The 21,308-nt window shown below is 53.2% G+C and overlaps 3 protein-coding genes across 5 annotated transcripts in view; all 3 read right to left on the minus strand.

Moving 5' to 3' along the window:
• HOXC4 (homeobox C4) overlaps positions 1-21,308 on the minus strand; it is a 60,388-nt gene that overhangs the window by 17,554 nt on the left and 21,526 nt on the right. The window contains exon 1 of one of the 2 annotated variants that reach the window (XM_054238476.2): positions 20,297-20,841. The exons of the other annotated variant lie outside the window; for it this stretch is intronic. The gene's annotated coding sequence lies outside the window, so the exon portion shown is untranslated. Of the gene's footprint in view, positions 1-20,296; positions 20,842-21,308 lie in introns of those variants that run through there. 2 annotated transcript variants of the gene reach the window in all.
• HOXC5 (homeobox C5) lies at positions 2,399-4,724 on the minus strand. The gene is made up of 2 exons (XM_035256571.3): positions 4,198-4,724; positions 2,399-3,490 (listed from the first exon to the last, which is right to left on the minus strand). The coding sequence occupies exons 1-2, from the start codon at positions 4,649-4,651 to the stop codon at positions 3,276-3,278; spliced, it is 669 nt and encodes a 222-aa protein (XP_035112462.1). The 5' UTR covers positions 4,652-4,724; the 3' UTR covers positions 2,399-3,275.
• HOXC6 (homeobox C6) lies at positions 6,943-20,841 on the minus strand. 2 transcript variants are annotated; one of them, XM_078336505.1, is made up of 3 exons: positions 20,297-20,841; positions 8,824-9,169; positions 6,943-8,099 (listed from the first exon to the last, which is right to left on the minus strand). In XM_078336505.1, exons 2-3 carry the CDS (start codon positions 8,975-8,977, stop codon positions 7,792-7,794), a joined length of 462 nt encoding a protein of 153 aa, XP_078192631.1. In that variant the 5' UTR covers positions 8,978-9,169; positions 20,297-20,841; the 3' UTR covers positions 6,943-7,791. The 2 variants fall into 2 exon arrangements, with proteins under 2 accessions (XP_078192631.1, XP_002752511.3); XM_002752465.7 differs by lacking the exon at positions 20,297-20,841 and adding an exon at positions 18,199-18,508.

A 21,308-nucleotide genomic window follows, 5' to 3' on the forward strand; every position in this document is an offset into this window, starting at 1 on the left:
AAGTTTCAAACTCCTAAATTCACATAGAAGCCATGCCTATTTCTCTAATGCTCAGTTACACTAAAAAGCCCTCGTGCTGTTCCTTTGCCCCACCCCCACACCCCCATTGTAGGGTGGAGAGGGTGGATCCTTATTTATTTATTTACTTACTTATTTCCATAAGGACCTGTCGCCTTCGAGGTCGTGTTGATATTTTTGTCCTCTTATTTTTTCCTCCTCTCTCCTCTAATTGCTCAAGTGGGCCGTGTCCCCCTCTTCCCACTCCCCCGGGAAGGTAAGTCACGCTTCTTCCCCTTCTTTCTTGCTGCCAGAGGGGGTGGGTTCCAGGGCAAAGTGGAGAGGCAGGCTCCATGGTCTCCGTTTGGAACCCAGAAGCCCCCCTCCATGAACTCTCCCAGAGCAACGCCAACCCCTGGTACCTGGAGATTGTTCTAGGAGGCTGGCTGGTGGGGAAACTACCCCAGGCCACATAGCAGAAGCCCTTGTTCAGGGAGAAAGCAGGGATCTGGGCCTGACACACTCCCAGATCAGGGGAGTAGGTCCGAGGCCTCTGGCTTGGTTGCTGCCCGCTGTCGCCGCAGAAGCCGAGACTGGGGCCTGGAGAGACCTGCAGATTGTGACAGGAACAGGGAGAGCAGGCAGGCACGCCGTGTCTACCCAAGCCTGGCCATAATGAGTCAGACCTTCAGCTCCTCCGGGGAAGGAGAGGCCCAAACCCTGCCGGGAGGAGGCAGTCAGTGCACGGTGGGGCTGGTGTGCCCTACCTGGCAGCTCTAACCAACGTAACCCCTATCCATGGCAAAGCCCTGGGTTTTCGTCCTACAGTGGTGCACCAGTCCCCTGGAGAGGAAGCAGAGGGCCTGGGCAGCCTGGGAGGCTGGAGCGGGTGAGTGTGGGCGCCACAACCTCTTTTTTAGTTAACTGTTACCCACCAGAGACGCCAGTGCTTCTCCACGCTTCACTGCTTGCCCAATAGTTTTACTCAGCATGGAGAAAAAATTAAAATAACTCCCTGAAGAAAATTACACATTTTATTTCAGAGGGAGAGAAGGGAAGAGAACGAGTGGTGGTCTGGGCTGACTGCCGTGTGCAAGTTGAGACAGCAGGCGCCCTGACCTGGCTGAGTGCAGTGCGAAGGGGAAGGGTGGTAACTGTGGGCACTGCTCAGTAAACATTTGCTGAGACCTCCTACATGCCAGACATGGGATGAGGAAGGGCTCTTGGGTTTTTTAAAAAATGATGGACAGACGGGTAGCTTAGGCAGTGGGAGGCAGCAAAGTTAGTCCTTATAACAAATCCAAGGAGCATCAGCATTAATAATCGTAAATATTCCCCTGCCCCTCCCCAGAGCCTCTCTGATCCACTTTCTTCTTGGCTGCTGGTGCAATCCTTTAGCCCAGCTCTAGACCCCCACCCCACCAGTGTGGGGGGCCTAGGCTTGGCTCCAGGAAATCATCCCATTGTGGGAGGTGGGAGAGGAAATGCAGTAAAGTTTTATGGACCCTTCCCACATTTGTTTCTACTGCAAAGTGCTTCCTCCCCCAGCCCATCCCAGGAGCCTGGAAAAGGACCTGAGCCTCCAACACTACCTGAATAATCTGCCTCCCCACCACCAAAATAATCCATCCTCCCCTCCACACAAAATCCCAGAGACTGAGATAAATGATGGCAAACAGACGTGACTCCAGCACTGGTCTATGCAGCTCCTTTCTCAGTTAACTGTGCTGCATAGCCCTAGGCCCTAGAAGGTGGAGGCAACAGTCTGAACTTCCTGCCAGGCTGGTACCCGATACAGATTGTCCTCCCTGCTCCCTCGTCCCCAGATTCTTAAATACTGAGGCACAGCCCCTCCAACTTTTCCAACATCCCCTTACCAAGCAATGCCCTGTCTCTCTCTCTCTCTCTCTCTCTCTCTCTCTCTCTCTCTCTCTCTCTCGGCCCTTCTGGGACCAAATGGGTCCCTCTCCCTCTATGTCTAGCAAGGCCTCTCAGGGACCACTTACGCCCAGAAAAGATCTTCAGAGGCCCAGAAGGGCCTGAGGCTGAGCACAGTGGCAGAGCCACTGGTCCCTGCAGAGGAGCTTTGGCATACAGTGGGGGCTGCTGCCAGTCCAGAGGCCTCATGGAGTGCAGAGGCCTGAAGCCTTGAACAGCCATAGCACAGGAAAAGCCAGTACCCGAGGCCTAGGTGCCCTCCTCTTCCTCCAGAGGCTCTCCTTGGAGCCAAGGGTCAGGAAAAAACTCGATTTCATCTCTCTCTACACACTGCCCCTAGAAGCTAAAATTTTTTTTAAAGGGGAGGTTTAAAGGTTGTAGGTCTCCTTCTACACCTCACAGCCCATTTAGGCAATTTTACCCAATACATGCCCCAAACAGACAGGAGCCACTGCATCTTTAGTCCTGTTCTCTCTTCATCTTTATTTGATATGACAAAATATAGTTTCAGGAAGGACCCAGAGTCAATAAATAGTTGGACAATAGCAATGGGTCAGGAGGGCACAGAAAGTCGTGGCAGGGACTATGGGACAGCAAAGGGTCTCTAGGACCACTTGCTGGGGTCCAGTGTCAGGAAACCCCAAAAGTTGAGCTAGCTAGCAGGCTGGGGCTGCCGGCCTGAGAGGGCATGCAGCAGGCACAGGCTGGGGAGGTTTCCGGGTTTTGGGAGGGTGCGGTTGTGGGAATAAGGTTTGGAGTACATAGAGCAACCGAGGGGGCCCTAGGCCGATATTCAGTTCTTCTTTGACCTGCCAATCATTAATAAGTGAAAATCTAGTTTAGTTGCTACAAGGAAGCACCCCGAGTCTGCGGCCAGACTCTCGCCAGCCTGCGGCTGCCTAACCCGCCCAGCCAGGAACAAAGGAGAGGGAGAAGCTGGAGGGTCGGGCGAGGGTCCTGTGGCGCTGGCCGGGTCCACCTTAACTCGGGAGGGCCGCGCTGGGGCTGGGAGCCGGGAGAGATGGCCCAGGCCAAGGTTCGTTCAGCGTCAGCCTGTACGCCGCAGCCTTCCGGGGAAGCCTTGCGGAGCTTGTCCTGGGCCCCGGGTACGGAGCTGAGCTGAGCTGAGGGGAGACGGGGCAGCGCGGGCAGCCCCGAGGAAACCCTGGGTCGGTGGGGATGCGGAATGCCAAGGAAAAGCGCTTTTGTCTATGAGGCCCGGGAGCCCAGTGCTCCAGCATCTGCCCCCGCCCCGAAATATAGAGAGAGGAAAGGCGAAAAGGAAAGGCGCAGGGACCGGAGCCGGCTAGGGCGCTCTCTGCGGGCCTCCCCCGCTGCCTCTAAAGAGCATCTTTGCTTTTCATTTTGGAATCTTTCTTCCACTTCATCCTGCGGTTCTGGAACCAGATCTTGATCTGTCTCTCATTGAGACACAAGTTGTTGGCGATCTCTATGCGCCTGCGGCGAGTGAGGTAGCGGTTAAAGTGGAATTCTTTCTCGAGTTCCAGAGTCTGGTAGCGCGTGTAACTGGTTCGGGACCGCTTGCCGTCTGTCTCTGGAACATAAACCCCACCCCAAGCCAGGAAGGGGTGAATAGCGTGCAGCGTTTTCCCCCTTTCCACTCCAGCCCCAGGCCCCCACCCGCGGCCGGAGGAAGAGAGGCGAGAGCCGCAAGACAGGCCCGGCGGGCCGCAGGCGGGCCGGCCCGGCCCAGCCCAACCCCGGGAGAGGCGCCTCCGCCCAGGCAGGAAACTTTCCACCGCAGCCTTCACTCTGCAGCCGGAGGGGCTGAGGGGGGGTTGGGGGGAAGAGGGAGACCCAGGCTCGGACCGAACAATAAGCACCCTCGAGATCCGAGCACCGGGGACCCCCCTCCCGCCCCTCCCGAGTCGCTGGAATCCTCCGGAGCCGCGAGCGCCGGCAGAGCCGGCTCCGCAGGGGAGGGAGGGAGGGAGCCGCGGGGGGATCCCCGCTCTGGAGCCCCGCGCGCCTCACCCTTCAGATCCCTCTATTTTTTTAACTCCCTCCCTCTCCCCCAAAAATTGAATATTGCCTTTTATACACGTTTTGTTCCTATGATCCAATTATGTCGTCGTAAATTTGGGCGCACACAGCCTCTAAGCCTTTTAGTGGACAGTTTTACGAGCCATTGATGCCTGGATCGTAAAATTTATGGCCGCAGGTTTTTTTTCTTTATTTGCCCCGCATGGCCTATAAAACCCAGGCGGACCCGAGCGCGCAAAATGAAGTCCTAAAGTTTACCGTGGCTCATGTGCAGTTTGGTCATCCACGGGTAAATCTGTGGCGGGGCCGGTGGCTGGCTCAGTCCGGCGGGCTGCCCTGTCTGCGCCTGCTCCTCTTTGATCTCCCCACTGCTCTTAGCTCGCTCCTCCAGCGCCGGGCGAGCCGCCTTCTGACTGTACATCCCGGGGTTCAGAGGAGCCGCTTCGTCTCTGCCCAGAGCGTGTCCCGGAGCGGCCGTGGCGCTGCAGGCGGGGCGGTCGGGGTGAGCCCGGGGGTTGGCAGCCATGTCTACCCCGTGGAGAGAGTTGGAAGGCGCAGGCGGTGGGAAAGTGATGCTTAAGTCCAATCCGCCGTAGCAGTACCTGGATGCCTGCACCTCTGAGGCCGATCCATAGTTCCCACAAGTTTGCATGTTATAGGCAGGGATATTGGGGCTCTGCTTATAGAATGAATTGGCTACGTAGGAGCTCATGGCGGGGAGGGCCCAAAAAAATTTCTGCACCCTTTTTGATTAAGGGTGATTTGTGACTCTTTGAAGTTGAGGGGTTTTTTGTTCTCCAAAGTGCACAATTTATAGGTGGAGATATCTCTTTCTTTATCCTATGCGCTCTTCCCAAATAAGGGAGCCTTAAATAGAGTCACGTGATTCAAGCGGCCACTCATAAATTTGGCTTGATGACCTCCGGGAGGTTAGTGATGGAAGCCGGCGAAACGCATCTCGATATGTTGGCAAAGCCCAACCAAGGGGGAGAGGGAGTGAGAGAGAGAGAGAGGGAAGGGGGGAGGAAAAAAAATTGTTCTTGGAATTGGGGGTAGCCGGGACAACAAGCCCACAGCGACACCTGGTGCCTATATCGGGGAATTGCATCCTGGAGCGCCCGCTCGCTTTCTGGTGGCTGGATTTCCTACCCTGTAAGGAGAAGCTGGCTGTTAGGGCAACCCCTGAGCTAGCTTTTAAAATTCTATTTAAAATTGGGAAAGATGAGGTGCCACTTATTGTGCACAGAGTGCTTTTTGTAACGGATAGCCCGTTCTCCCAACCTTCATGGTCTTCCAATCTTAGAAAATGAGGAAAACGGATTTAGTTAGGTAGGGCGGCCCATGCCCAGACTGGAGAACCAATGGAGTTTAGCTTAGGTTCCCTAAACCAAAGGTAGAAGTCCCTTGCCTCGCACGCCCTAAAGCCCCACCACTTTTGCCCATCATGCGAAAGTAGAATTCACCTCTAGAGAGGTACACAAGACGCCCAGGAGGAGGGATCCTGAGTGGTTAGAACAAGATGGGGGGTCATGAGGCTGAGGGTGCTGCGGGCCGTCAGAGATGGATCTGGAGGTGAGGAGCCAGGTGGAGTTGGCTAGAACTCACCATGCTAGAGTCCCCAGAGTGGCAATAAGGCAATTTTCAAGTGTGTCTGTGTACACGGATAGAGCCAGACGATGGTCTAGAGGACTGCTCTGTCTCCCTGCGTGGGATCCTTATGTGGTACCTACGCCAGAGGTTTTAGACAGAAAATAGATGTCTATATTGAGGGCATGGAGAAAGGAGATTCAAGCCTCCACAAATATTACGTGAGCACGGCAGAGGAAAAGGCCTGTTTTGTGCCCTTTGGGGAAAAGGTCTCTGGGCCAGCCTTTCCAGGGACCTGAATCCGTAAGTTCCAGGAGAGCAATTTCTGAGCTACTAGGAGGAATGAGGCGGACCTGGGGGTGGGCAGGGCAGGCGCCTGGGCAGCCTTCGCAGGGTGTCTGCAGCCATTCGGACCCTTCCTTTCCCCCTGTAGCCCCAAGTCTCAGACTTTCTTGCCTGCTTCTTCCCAGGAAATCTCCGCCCCTGCAAGGAGACAGCCCCCTCTTCACTGGTGGAGGGACTAGAGGAGAGGGGTGGGGGGCGCTGGAGGGAATTGAAAGGTCTGGAAAACTCTGGCGGATTTTTTTCCCTCCGGAGACTCCCCCTCAACACCTCTCCCGGTAGGCCCACTCAGGTTTCTCTGGCCAGGCTTGGGGAGAGAAGGCCAGGGCTGATAAATAGTTAGGGTCCGGCTGCACTCCTCACCCGCCTCTTTGCCTGTTAGAGGAGAGAAGAGTCAGGAACCAGCTCGGCTGGAGCTGTAATGAAGGAGGAATTTTGTCCCGGCCACGTCAGGAGTCCCAGATCAGGCGGAGCTCAGTTTCCAGGCTTTCTCTTTCGAGATGTCCTTGAATCACTCAATCCCTGCCTGCCGACAGGGCTCCAGTCCCTCGGTCTTCTCTTTCTCTCCGCTCTCCGCCTCCGCCACGTTTCGCAACAGCCAGCCTGGCGCGGGTCTGGGGCTTCCTCTCACCGCGCCCCCGGCCTCCAACTCCCGGGAGTGGACGGAGGCGACCCTGGTGCCTGGATAGTGCTTCTTCACTGGTCTTTCGGGGCGCCTCGGGGTTCGGACGCTGAGGACCCCCGCTGCCACAGGCAGGAAGAAAGGCCTGCGTGGGGCTAGTGCCCAAGCCGATTGATCCCGTTCCCCCCCCCCCCCCGCAACAAAATCCTACGCGGCCTTTTTTCGCAGGGTGTGTGTGTGTTGCTCAGCGCAGGGAGCGCAGAGAGGCCTCCCAGCCTGTCAGTGCGATCGCGAGAACCGACAGGAGGCCGGGGCCAGGCGCCTGGCTCCGGGGGTGGCCAGTGCTGAGGACTGGGGGCTTGCAGGCGGCGAGGAGGCGCGGGAGCGCTTGGAGCCTGCTCTAGCTCTCACCCTGAGGCCGGCGGGCGAGCGAATGAACAGATTTCCCGGTATAAACTTTTAAAAATAATATCAGTTTTATTAAATATTCGAGAACGGATCCAGAGGTTGGATTTATACAGGAGGGTAACACGAGGGGATTTATTTATTTATTTATTTTCTCCTACTGGCTAAACAAACGTCATTCACTTTTTTTCTCTCTCTTTTTGTAATTTTCCCTCTTTTTTTTTTTTCCTTTTTGAAATGGGATAGGAACACTGACGGTGCTAAACATAAATATAAATACAGAGACCACAAATACAGCTAAAAGTATTCACACAGAAACGGTCACAGTTTGTAAAATGCCATAATGACCCCCAGGATTCTTTAAATACAATTTGCCTAGGCTGGGCATTTGCTGGGGCAGAGGGGCTGGGCAGGGACTGCGGGGAGGCCCTGGGGGTCGGTGTGGGACCAAGGCGTGCCCTCCTTGGGCCTCCGGCCCTCCCCGGCTGCCAGGCTGGGCCCTGAGGCCCGGGAGCAGAGGCCCCAGGCCCGGGAGCCGGCCCTCTGCACGGGGGTCGGGAATGGGGGGAGCCAAGTCCTCACTTGGAGGGCAATCTGTAGAGTCTGAGTTCGGGGACCGAGTCCCAAGGCCTGGGCGGGGAAAGGGACCTGCAGACAAGCCGAGAACGAGCTAGCAAGGGATCGAGGAGGAGGAGGAGGCGCGTGGTGAAAGAGAGTTGTGCGGTAAGGGAGGGGGTCCAGAGCTGACTTTCAGGTCCACGTTCGACTCCCTAATTTTGTTTTAGGGACTCAAAACACATCAGTTGTGCCAGTGATAAATACAGAGTGTGTGATTAGGGGAGAGTTGGGGTGGGGAGCGAGGGAGAAAGGGGGAGTGGTGGCAGGAACAGTCCTGGTCACTCTTTCTGCTTCTCCTCTTCTGTTTCTTCCCGCTTTTCCTCTTTTCCGCCCAGGCTGTCGGCGGTGGCCCCTCCGCCGCCCCCCGAGAGAGTGGACGTGAGATTAGATTCTTTTTTCCACTTCATTCGGCGGTTCTGGAACCAGATTTTGATCTGTCGCTCGGTCAGGCAGAGCGCGTTGGCGATCTCGATGCGCCGGCGCCGCGTTAGGTAGCGATTGAAGTGAAATTCTTTCTCCAGTTCCAGGGTCTGGTACCGGGAGTAGATCTGGCGGCCGCGCCTCCGGTCCGCTCCGTAGCCGACCCCTAAAGATCCGGGCACAAAACACACTAAAAACAATCAGCAAGGCGTCCTCCGCAGACTATTTTCCCTAGCAAAGTCCTCACCCTCTCAACCTGGCCAGCAGCTCACAGCCCCCCAGGGCTCGAGCCTTCTCCCTTTTGCCTTGCCCCACCCCCACTGGGGGTACCGCCAGGACCCCAACTTCATTCAGACCTCCCATAAGGTGGGAAGTGTGTGTCCCAAAGAAAGGTGTGTGGGGTGGGTTGGGGGGCGGGGCAAAAGGCAAACAGAAAGCTGCAAGTCTAAAAGCTGATTTTTGAAAAATCCCAAATAATGGGGATGAGGTCCCCCTTTCTCAAGGACTGGGCTCTCCCATCTCCCCAAGCATCCTAGCGCCTTGGAAACTTCTCCCCACTTTTCTGCCTCTCCTTTCCCCCTCCCTTCTCAGCCTGACTCCACTTTGGGGGGCTCCCCCATCTGCTCCCTCCCTTATCCCCTGCCCTGTTCCTGCCCCCTCAGCTCGCCTGGGAGCCCTCCAATCCGTCAGGGGCCAAGGGGGCCAGGCCCCTGCAAGCAGAGCGGGAGGCTAGCTGAGAGGGCAGAAGAGGGGGCCCTGTCTCGGCGAGGAGACGAGCGTGATTGTTTTTATGGGGCCATAAAAAACTCTCTCCGCCCGTTCTTCTAGGGAAGCCGGTCATAAAGCCAGTTCAGTTTATTTAATTTATATCTCGGAGCTGTAAAACTCACCACTGTGCGAATTCATTCGCTGCATCCAGGGGTAAATCTGGATACTGGCTTTCTGGTCCTGGGGCGCAGTCCTGCCCTGCTCAGAACTAAAATCCTGAGCGATTGAGGTCTGTGTGTTATGTCCTAAGGTGTTTTGTCTGCAGTTTGAGAGCATGTCTTTCTCCTGGTAAAAGGAATTAGATCCATAGTCATACGGCCCCCGGCTGGAACTGAACACGACATTCTCCTGTGGCGAATAAAAGGGAGTCGAGTAGATCCGGTTCTGGGCAACGGCCGCTCCATAGGTCGAGAAATGCCTCACTGGATCATAGGCGGTGGAATTGAGGGCGACGTTGGGGAGGACGTCCTGGCCCCCGGCGAGGTGGCAGGATAAGGAAGGGTTAGTGAAGTAGGAATTCATCCCTTTGCCTTTACCTGGTCGGGCTATGATTTCTTTAATATTTATTTCTGTCTCCAGTTTGTACTCGGAACTAGATGGTTATAGGGACGGCTCCAATCCAGGACAGACAAAATGACAAAGTCAGCTGACCCCCTCCCAGCCAATCGCAAGCCAGATGTCAAGAAGGGGGAAAAAAATCGCTTCTGCTTCTGTTGATTCCCTAGTTGAGACTAAGTGTGTGCTTTGAAAGTAAGACTTGGATTTCTTTTAAATATATATATATAAGGGAACTGGTTTGGTGGTGAAGAAGGGGTGCATGTCCCTGAGCAGGGCCTTGGGACTCAGGGAACGAGAGCTGTGCTCCCGGGAAAGCTCTCAGCCCCAGCTAACTTTGCTGTGTTGTGGCCAGAACCAGGGCTAGAGAAATCCCTGTATTTTCAATCTGGTTTCATCTTTTATATCTGTCCCCTTCTAAAATTACATCCTGATTTCTCCATGGGAGGAACTCCCTCCCAGCTCAGTAGGAGGTCCCCAGAAATCCTGCAGGAAATCCTGGTTTGATGGTTCATGGAGTGAGTCCCATCACTAAACTAGTACTTTTGTCTCCAATAATTAAAACAATCAAAAGTAGAAAGAAATTTCCTTGAACCTGTTCCCCTGAGTAAGTAGAGTGTGGCTGAGACTCTTGAATGCAGGAGGGATGTGGGGAAGAGCTAGGTCTAAAGGGGTAAAACTTCAGGGTACAGTGGCAGAGCTTAAGTGGGCAAAGGGGCCATGCATCTGCTCTCCTCTGCCTCCTGGCCCCCTTCTGCCTCCTCCTCAGGACCCCTCTTTTGGGAAAACTCTTCCAGCATTTTTACCTAAAAGGGAAAATGTATAAAAATCCAATAGAAAAGGGAGAAAAAGAAGCAAAATGTAGGGAGGTGGAACCGGAGTGGAGAGAGACAGAGAGAGAGAGAGAGAAAGGGAGAAGAACGAAAACTCTGAGAATCTTTCTAGAGACATCAACTCCTGTTTATGTTGGTGAGAATTTATGATTTGGAGCCAGAGAGGGCCGGTGGGTTAATTCACATAGGATCCAGCCAGAATGAGAAGGCTGCTGGGGCTCTGATGGACAGTTAGCTTCCTGCAGGCTCAAGCCCCTGCAAGGGTCAGAAGCCCCCTGCCCCCTCCAGACTCAGGGCACTGCCAGTGGAGGCACCCCTGGACCTGAGCTATGTGGCTTGAAGAATTCAGAAAGGGGTTCTAGGGAGCTCTAGCTAGCCCAAGTGCCCGTTACCCCTGGTGGGGATGGGCCTCCCAACAGCCTCAACCCCCATTTTTTCCCACCTTGGGTGGGGGGGAAGGAAGAGACTGTTATGAAAAGGCAGCTAAATCCGAGGCTTGTGAGGGAGCCGCAGTAACGAACTGAAGCAGCGCAAAGTGTGCAGATGGGGGTTTTCTCCTGATTAGTCCAAACTTAATTTGATATCGTGATATAGGCTGAAAATGCTTTGAGTTGACAAAGAGGGGTGATGGGGAGTGCGCAGGGAGCAGTGAAAGCTCATATTTTCCCCCACCATTTTTGGGTGGGTGGGGGGGGACTGGCTATAACAAGAACCCAAGAACCCGGATGTCGCTGGATTTTATGATCTTTTCCTTCTGTGTAACAAAGCGGAGTAATCAATGGGTAGCAATAAAGCCATAAACGGGACTACGCTGGGAAAAAACTCGTTTATTCATCTTCTGTAACGTTAAGGTTTCCCTGGAGTGTCACTAGGGGGAAAAAAATAAAGTTTTGAACCCAAAAGCAGACAGTGTGCAGGAGCTGGTGGAGAAAACATGTTAGTTAATACATGAGCCTCGTTAGGAGGTTGAAGAGTCTTCCTGCCAGACAATTTGTGTTGGTTTTTAGAAATACAGCCCCAATCCTCCAGAAAGGATGGAAATTTGTTGGTATTTGGAAGGGTTGGGGAAAGACTCCTATAATTATAAAGGTTCCTCTTCGAAGACCACACTTTCTTCTCCCCAAGGAAATGAAGGGGAAAGGGTAGAGGATTTTTAAATGAAGAAAAAATGTTTGAGATGAGTTATCTCATTTTGGGGTGACTTGGCAGGTACACAAACATAGACACCAATGTGAGTTGCTTTTTGCCCTAGAATCCAGCTGTCCTCAAATTCATGGCATGCCTGAGCAGAGGTTTCCAACAGCTGGCTGAGGCTTCAGGCCCCCTGGAGGGCAAGAGGTGGGGGAGAGACAGCAGCGGGAGTACTCTGAGGGATGAGCTAGGGAACAAGTCGGTGCACCCTTGGACACAAGCAGCCTCTCTCAGAGTTCCCAGCCTCCTTTCTGCCCTGAGGGCAGTGGTGTAACAAGTAGAAGAAGCGGGAAGAGAGAGTAAATCCTTGCCCCCCCCATTTCAGAGAGAGAGAGAGAGAGAGAGATTGCTAGAGGGATAAATCATGTCAGTGATATTTCCTTCAAGATATTAAATTGTTGCAATGTACAACAAATTGAATGATGGAAGATAGGATGTCTTAATGAGGTTTCGCTTTCAATAAGTGTTGATTTTCTATGTATTTAAAAATTTCTTTTATGGCTAGGTGGGGGAGGGAAGGACCTTGGAAGGAAGAAGGGGCTTTTGGGGCAGTATGGACTACAGCCTCCGAGCGAGGATGCCTAGGTTTCCTTGAGCCCCTCCTCTACCATGTCTGGAGAGAAAAGGGCCCCAAAGTTGGGGAGATTCTCTATTGGGGCCTAAAGGCAGTGGGCTGAGGGGGGCTGGTGACCTGAGAGGCAGAATGTGAGCCTCAGTCCCGGAAAGTTAAGTGTTTTATGACGTCCCTAAACAGAGGGCAGAGACTGAAAGGTCTCGCCGATTTATAATGAACAGAAACCAGCTGCTGGGTGAAAAAGGCAGAAATGCTGGAAGGGGGAGAGAAGGGGAAACAAATACAAATAAATTCTTCCACTGCTTAAAGACTTTTGGCAAAATTAATTTTCAGCACACTCCCCCTACATTACCTTTTGATCCCGAGGAAAGAAGCCCTCTTCTTTCAGTTAGATCTTTAATTATGCACTGAAATTTGCTGAAAGGATTCACTCCAAGTGGGGAGAGCAGACAGATGAACCCGATCTTCCCTACATTGGATTATATTTTCCTTTTCCCATTTCATGCTAATTTTATTTTTTGGCGAAAGAAGGGCTGTCAATAGGGAGAAAGCTGGTACTTAGATTTTTCTAAATATATTTATATTTTCCTGTTAAATTTGTCTGAAAACAATTATGGAAACTCATCAGCAGAAGCAAGAACAGATGTTTTATTAAAACTGCAGTTGTGCTCTGTAAATATGCACAAGTCTTGGGAAGGAGGGGAGAGAACTTGTTCTTTGTTTCTATAAAACGAGCCTAGAGAAATCAGAAAACACTACCCCCCAACCCCATCAGGCTGGAAGGTCTCCTTGCTCCTGCTCTGGCCCCTTGGCCTCCCGAATCAAGCATTCGGAAGGGGCTTGGTGTCAACAGCAGATTTTCACTTTCGGAGGAGCTTTAATTAGCGGATTCAAAAACAGAATTTAAAAAACACAGAAAAAGAATATAAGGGGAAAGTTGCCACTTGCTTCTCCAGTCCTCCTGCACGCAAAACACATGCTTTTGATAGTGCTAATTATAGGAGAGAAATTTACTGCCTGCGCCTTGGACCTGAGTGGAGTAGAGTCACTGGCCTGGAGTCCCCAAGGATAAGGGTGGCATTGCAGCCTGGGCACTTGGGGATTTCCCTGAGCAAGTTGAAAGCTCCCATTTCAGCCTTACTTTAGGCCAGGGAAAGGCTGGGGGGCCTGTGAGCTCTGAACTGGGGAAGGGTGGGTGGGACTGGACCCAGCCTGGAGAGGTTCATGGGCAGGCCTCACCTTGCTGGCTTTTCCCCACTCAGCTCTGGGAAATATATTAATGTCTTGGGGGGGGGATATTTGAAGTGAGTGGGATGAGATCTGGAATTTTTATTTGTGGACAATATTTTCCAGAGGTCCTCCTTAGTTGTGTCCTCTGGATCTCCTCTCTCTCCCCAGATCCCTCAACTCTTCGCGGATGTTTGTGACTCACCCAGCCTCGCACACAGATACACATACTCCATTCCTGGTTGACGCGCCGCAACTACAGCTCCGTGCCTCCGGAGGCTGCTCAGGGACCCACTCACTGGAGCCGCAGGACTCAGTGCTCAGCCTCAGCGCTTGGCCTGGGTGCTCAGCTGCCTGGACGCGACCGCAGCTGCCCGACCCTGCCCCCATCATCCCCAATTCTCACTTTCCCGAGCTAGAGAAGAGCGCTTGCCCCGCTGGCCCCTTTTGTGCCACTGGGCGAGGGCTAAAATCCCTCTTACGGAGAAAGCCGAGTTTCGATAATTACTCAGCTCCCCTCACAATCACACTATTGGTTAAGGCTTTGCTGTTCTAGAGCGACTGCTCAGTTGGCCCGACTGGTCTAGGATTTGAATTTTTAATTTAGAAATTAAAAAAAAATAAATTCTACTCCAAATGCCTGGTGTTTTGTGTGTAAATAAGCTCCTTTGATCTCCATGGAACTCCTAGTCAAAGGATCGGATCGCAAAGAGAGCCTCCTGGTCTGCCAGAGACCCTGAATGCAGGGAATGCTGCTTGGAAACACCAAAGCATGGCTCACCTAAGGGGCTTGCAGTTTCCCATAGATACATGATGGGGAAGCTGTCTGAGCACATACCTGCCCCTGCCCCCCCCACACCACATTCCTAAAAGGAACACTCCTCCTTTCAAAGTTTAGGCATGGAGAAAAGTGAAATTTGACACACCTAACACGAAAATGGATCCCATTTGGGGGTGCTTATATTTTGGGGACAGGGCCCAGGCTGGCCAGTTGAAGGGAGCTGGGGGTCAGCAGGGAGGGGGAAAGGAGGAAGAGGCCAGATGGGGCATGTCAAACTGCTGAGAACTGCCCCCAAACACCTAGGAGGCCTGCACTGGCGACTCCTCTTTTGAGCTAAGGAGAGGCTGAGAGCCTACCCGCGCTGCTCTTGCTTTATTGCAATTAAACAGAGAAGAAAGGTATGTGGAGGGGCTCCGCTGACTCATGTCACATTTTCTCTCCGTCCTCTTTCTTTCCAGATTTCTGCCTGACCTTTCCTTACCAGCACTTCACTTATTGCTGTACCATCAGCAGACACAAACTCTCACATCGGCAATTGTTTGGCTTCTCAATTCACTTCTCTGACTTAAGGTTAAAACGTAAAATAAGTCCCAAACATCTCTACCCCAACACGCTCAGCCTGAGCCCCCTTCCGGTTCCATCTGGAAAAAATCATTTCTGGCTTTTTGGGGCCTGGCATCCAAGCCTCCCACCTCTATTCCAAGCAGCTGAGTATCAGCTGAGGAGGGGGCTTAGGGAGAACCTGGGGACACAACTCTCTGTGAGCTGGGAATGGCGAGAGAGCTTAGATGCCTAAGGACACTTGAGGGGGGCAAAGCAAGTGACCCTGTTTGGCCTAGGAGAAAGATTAAAATCCAGAATATCCAGATTATTTTCAGTGCCCTGAATAGGGCCTCAAGAGGATGTCACATGAGGAAGAAGCTGCAATAGGGGGTGTGGGGCTCTGTGCTGGGTCAAAGGATCTCCAGCCTTCTGGCTTCTTTTGTACCCCTCCACATGAAGCATATTGCTTGGACCCGTTTGGGAATTTCACGAGAATTATAAAATTCACGAACTCCATATTTATGATGTCACAGTGAGTTGTCATACAGAAATTGTAAATGTCCTGCCAGTTATACATGGCAGGAATTTTGTGTGTGGGTTCCTGCCCTCCCTTCACGTTCTTGTTCCTTCCCCCACTTTCCTCCCCATGGTCTAACTTCTCCTGCTTGAAAATAAAATGTTGTTATGTTCTGGAACAATATGCCAACAATAAAACAACATCCTCATTTCCCTATAAATAATTTTATCCTTTATTGTTTGTAGATGTGAAAGAACCATTTAATCTGTGCTGGCAAAAAGAGAGAGACTGGGAGGGGAAAATTAATTTCAGAAATGAAGATATTACTTACTTCAATGATACTCTTTTAAATTTGATAGGCAGGAGCACATTTAAAGGCAAACAGCTGCCTATCCGACTCTACACCTGGCAGGAGGCGGGATTGGAGACATATAGGATCTTTAGCAAAGGGGCAATTTCATTTTGTAGGATTTGCTTAAATTCACTGCAAGTTTGGGGGGCTGAGGAGAGGGGAGTGTGGGAGGAGAATGACATGCTATATCTAGCTTTATGAATCCATCAGCATTACCCTGATTTAAAACCCAACAACTCGTGTCTCAGGGAAACTCCTGCAGAAAGGAGTGGGGTAGTGGGGGACTGGGTTGAGGGGGGGTGGGCTCAATTTTCTCTGTGAGTGTGGCCCCCTTAACCAAGTGGTTACCAGGGGAAGGAAGAAAAGCCTAGGCAAGGGGAGGGCTGCTGGGAAGACTCTCCACCACAGGGACACCCGGAGGTTTATGGTGTCCCCATAATTCCCCTGACCCTATAAACAGCTGCCCTGTTTTAAGACGATTTCTGCTTCCTCCCCTCCAAAAGAGAGAATGCAGGAGCTAGTGAGGGCAGGAGGGGGTTGCTGGAAAGGGGAGGGAGTTCGGGGATTGCGCTGCACTTTGTTCTCCTGGGTGAGTTCGCTGGTTTGGCGGGTTTCTGTCGCAGGGTGGCAGCAGACAAAACAAGTAAACAACTCACAGACACAATAAACAGGAGCGGCCGCGGCGCCGTGGCAGAGGCGGTGGGCTGGGCAAGGGAACAGTCCTGGGGTAATGTCACCCCAGCGCCTGGGGTGACCAAGGCCCAGAAAGCCTGAGGCTGCCCTCTGTGAAGGGCGGAAGGAAGGTGGAAGAAAGCTGCACACCTCTTGGCGCAGCCTGTCTGGACAAGAGTCTTAGGAGAAACCCGATCACCTAGAGAGTGGCAGAAAACCCCTCCAGCCCTACTCTGGTCCCTGTTTTCTTTTATGGGGTTTTCCACCGACATTGGTATTTCCCCTCTGCTCTGTCTTTTTGTGCCTCTGGAAGGGAGAAAGGCTGGCAAAGGAGGCCCATTAATTCTCAGCCTCGGTCGCCCATACTCAGTGATCCAGGCCCACAGGCCTAGCATCCTCTCCTGTGCTACCTGAACCAGCCTTCTCCCTGATCAGGTATTGCCCTGGCTCAGATAGCAGCGAGGATTAAAACACAGTTCAGCCAGTAACCAGATCTGGGTATTTGGGGGACCTTAGAGAACTCCCAATCTGCTGCCACGGATGCAGGCAAATCCAGCTGGGGCAGGGTGAGTGGTTGGCTGGGGCAAGCAGTGGGAGAAACAGATATTCACTGCACCCCTACCCTTTCTGGCTTGCCTTTTCAAACAGCTTCTCCAAGCACCCTGGCCAGCAGCCAGCTTAAGGTCCAGAGGCCTTATTAACCACGCTGATCCCTTCATTGCGCCAGTGAGGCTTCCAGCACCAGGGTCCTGACGGCTCAGAACTGTTCACAGGCCCACCACGCTGTGAGGAGTCCCACAGAACTCAATTTCAAGACAACTGGGTTCCCCCTTGTAAAATACTTTCTAAGTTGGGAGAGTTTGACAGGAGCCATGGAGAGAAAGCAGAAGGGATTTAGTATTTCCCTAGTCCAGCTGCTCGGGCAACGGAAGCAGTAAAGTCTGAGAAAGCCTTTATGGCATCCATTGGTTACTGGAACCCGCATACTCCGATTCCAGTGCACACATATTTCCAGCAGAGCATGCACAGAGGGCCTTGGTCTGGTGCCTCCATGAGCCCCTTCTCCTCTAGTGAGGGCTAACAAAATTTTGCATGCACATAAAACGGTGTTTGAGCGAATATAGGCATGGTAACACAATTAACCACCAAGGAAACATGAGTCTGTATATATTCATGCATAAGCCTGAGTCTGTACATTTGAGCCTGTATATAAAAATAATAACACTCCCAAGCCTGGTTTCAGAACACAACAGCCAAACCAACAAGGTCGCCTTCTCCAAACAAGGTCACATTCTCTGTCGGAATCACAACTGTACGACCAGTGAGAGAAAGGGTTTACTCTGCCCATTTCTCCTTAGGAACTGGCACATGAAATACAGTGGATGGCAGGGCTGACAAAGACCCCTGTAAGGGGGGCAGGCAGGCCTAAGGGTACCCAAAGAGTGGACTCAGAGGGGGAGGCTCCAAGGAACATTGCCAGGCCCTGACCCACAGATTCAGTGTCTCTGCCACGGGTGTGTGGAGTCCTTGAGCCAGATTCTATTCTCAGCCACCCTGGCTATTATTAGATAATCACAGAAGGGCTCTCCTGCAGTAAGGACCACATCAGCAGGGAATGTGGCCTGCAAGGAAGCTGAGGATTGCCACTGGTGGCTCCTCTCGTGCTTCTGTTTGAATGCCAGAGAGGGAGAGAAAGAAGGAGAAGGGAAAGAAAATCGAAAGTAACTGGGAAGCAGAAAGTTGGTGTTGGAGTCCACTGGGGTCTAGTTTATCCCTTGAACGGAGTGGAAAATGAAAACGGAGGGCCAGTAGCTGCTGCCATGCTTTCTCTACTTGCCTCTGTCTTGTGAGGATAGGTCTGGGGTGAACGGCACAGGATAAGGGGGGCCTGCAGTGTTCTAGCCAGGAAGGGCCAGAAAATCAATTAAAGTATTATATAATTAAGACACCTCAGGATGATGCTGTTAAGCGGCCAACCTCGAACTCTAGCACCCCCAAATCTCACTCTCCAAACCCTCAATGAGGTCGTTCTAGGATTAAGAGAAATACCCCAGCCTCGCCCAGGCCCGCCCCTCGGGTGGGAGGGGGGTCCTTCTAATATTCCAGGTAAATCTCCACTGGCCTGAATGGCCTTCTCTGGAAAAGGTTTTCTTTCGGGGGCGAACAAAGGACACTTGTGTTCCCCCCATCAGCGGCCATCGACAGGGGCAGGAGCAGAAAAAATACAGGCGAAAGAGAAATAGAGGCCTCACCCGGTCGGCGGTTCCCACATTACGCGAGGAGAAAGGCTCCCATTTTCGGGCCTCCCGGGCCCTCCAGTGTCCCTCCGCACTCCCTTTGCCCTTTTCAGGTCCCACAGACTCCGGGTCCCGACCTGCGGCAGGCTGGATTCCCGGGGCGTCAGCCCCCGGGCAGTGCCCGAGCGGCCGTAGAGCGCGCGGCAGCCGGAGCAGGCGGCGGGCTGGGCCCATTTGGGGAGAGCCAAGCGCTTTTCTCGATCGTAAACAAGGAACGCGAAATTAGCCCCTCGTCAGACGCCTCTGCCGACACACAAGTCCTACTGGGGGGGTGGGTGGGGGAGGGGGAGAGAAAATGCCATTTCTTCCCCCGGGAGAATACCTCAGAGGCCTTTATGTTGGCTGGGAAAGGGGAATTTTGGGGGGGCAGAAAAGGAAGGGAAGGGGATTGTGGGCGGGGGGGGAGAAAAAATTCACCGTCAGCTCGGGCCCAAGCGGTTTGATCTGAATGCAAACTGTATTTTTAAGAATTTGATAAAAACGGGTTTCTTCTTCATCCACTGCCATCCCCCCACCCCCCCGCAGGCGACGGTTCAGGGTTTGAACAGGAAATCGTAGAGCGATCCCCTCCCCCACTGGGGCTTGGCGCAGAATCCCAGTCGCGCCTCTGGGAGAGGGTGGGGGTAGGGGGGTGTCTTGGCTTAGACTGAAGGTGAGTCTGGCCTCCAGACTCTCTCCGACCTCGACTGGAATATGTGTCCCCCTCCCCGCCTCCGGGTGTGTCTGCCTGGGTATGTAGGCGTTTGCGTGTGCGTCGCCCTTTATAAACAGAAATTCACACTTATAGGGGCCGCCTTGGAGCCTCGGACCCAGGCCGGGCAGCAGGGCGGGGTCATATATCAAACTGCAACACATTCAGGGCCATGTACATTTGGAAGAAATTAAGCCACTGTGTTATGAAACCATATGCGTCGGGTTAAGACTATACAACAGACCATTAGCACCAATTATTAGAGATATCGAGTCCCCAGGACCCTCCCGCCGCCCGAGGCTGACGCTCCTACCCCTTGAGCCAGCAGCCCCCGGAATCCTCACTGCCTCCACAGCACCTAGGATACCCTGCCTGGAGGACTGGGCCTGTCCCCGCCCAGCCTAGAGCCTTCCCCATTCCCATCTCCGCCCCAGGCGAGGCAGGTCCGAGCCCAGAGCAGCCAGGCGTGGCGGGCGGGCATCCCGGTCCATCAGGCATCCCAATTGGGATGGCCGCGGTTGGGGGTAAGGGGCGCAGGACCTGGGAAGGAAAAGCCGGTAGGCCTCTTTTCTCCGAACACAAGATGGCTTTTGAGTACTGCATCCCCCACCCCCACCCTCCACCCTCCACCCAACGCAGGGCACCTCCCACCCTTCCATCCGCCCGAGTTGGGGCGGGAGTAGAGGGTGGGCAGACGCTCTCCTCTCGGCTGACGCGCACCAGCCACCAGCCTCCCCCCTAATTGCCAATTAACAGGCCCAGCCGCCCGCCTAGCTGCGCCGGCTTCCTGCTCGGCGGCCCGGCCCTGGGCCCACAGTGCGCATGTGTGAGTTCTAGCAGTCGCGCTCTCTGGGAGGGAGGGGGATGCCAGACAGGGAGGGGGCGCTGAAAAGTTTGTTTGGGGGTTGGGGGGCTGACTTTGCTTAGGGGGCAATGGGCACAGCCTCTAGGTTCTCTTTCCTGCCTGGAGTCTGAGCTTCCAGTTCCCCTCCGACCCAGTTCCATTAGCCGAGAGGCCGAAGATCTATAATAAACAGGTACTGACACAGTGGGCATCAGAGAGCTGGCGTCCTCGACCGCCGGCTTGAGCACCACAGGTGTTGTCCCTTTGCCCCCCACCCCCAATTTTGGCACCCAGTGACATCAGGACAACACAATCGCCCAAGAACCAGTTACCAGTATTTCAGTTTAACCCCATTTCTGCCCCCCACACTTTTCCTCCCCATAATTACCCACGCGCCCACCCTCTTGCCAGCCCTCTCTCCTCTCTAACCAAGACAAGCCGCTGCTGTCCTTATCTTGAAACCGCCACCCAGCTACGGACCATTAGTTACATATTTGAACCAATAAGGAAACACTTACCGAGCGCTGCTGTCACTCTCCCTCTCTCCCTCTCTCTCTGCCTCTCTCTCCCACTCTGTCTCGTCTTCCCTCATTCTGTGCCGCTGCCGAGCCTGTCTTAGCTCCACACACACACATATACTTTATATAAATTCAAAAATAAAAATGATAATCATCAAAAAGCCAAATAAAATTAAGGAGAATTGCAAGAAGGGGACAGGAGGAAGAGCCTGGGAGAGGGGAGGGGCGGAGGCTTCTGCAGCTCCCTAGCTCAACTCCAGCTCCTGCATTCCTCCTGCCCCTTGGGGGCCAGAGGGTCGGGAAGGGAGAGAGAGAGAGAGATGCTCTCAACTTCTGTCTCTCCCCTCCCATCTTCACCCTCCCAGCTGCCCCCAGCTTCGGCAACTCCACCTGGGAGGAAAAAAAATTAAAAGGGGGGTAAAATAATTATTAATCAGATTAATTTAAAAAAATACTGCTAATGATGGGAGCGCCCAGCGCAGGTTTCCCTGGCAATGGTTAGGCTCTTACAGGGAGGACTGTTCTGCGGAGCGCTCGGAACGGACAAACCACAATAAAAAGTTCACGTTCATGGATGGAATCCACATGACTTCTTGTGGCCAATCCAACTTGTGAGTCGATCGTAAACTTTTATTACTCAGCTGTAAATTTTCTGCAAACAACCGGGAATGCGATGCATTTGTGTAGCGTGTGCAAATGGGCGCCGCGGTCGCCATGTTTACCCAATTCTCTCATAGAGGGAGCATCCCTGGACCCCCACTCCACCCCTACCCCCACCCACCGCCTACTCCCCAGGGCCCGGCTGCTGCAGGAACGCGGATAGAGCTGAGGGCAGACGCCCAGACGAAAGAAAGCTTCAAGCACCGAGGGCCGGCTGCCTCTCCTGGCTTGCCGAGTTTTAAATATTGTCCTTAATAAATGGGGGCATTAAGGTTGCATCAGGGGGAATTCAAAGCTTTGCAAAGACTTGTGGCCTTGGGGCAGTGATGGCTGGTGAGTTGCAAGGATTGAA

This window comes from Callithrix jacchus, chromosome 9, assembly GCF_049354715.1.
Source record: "Callithrix jacchus isolate 240 chromosome 9, calJac240_pri, whole genome shotgun sequence".
Taxonomy (NCBI): Eukaryota; Metazoa; Chordata; class Mammalia; order Primates; family Cebidae; genus Callithrix; species Callithrix jacchus.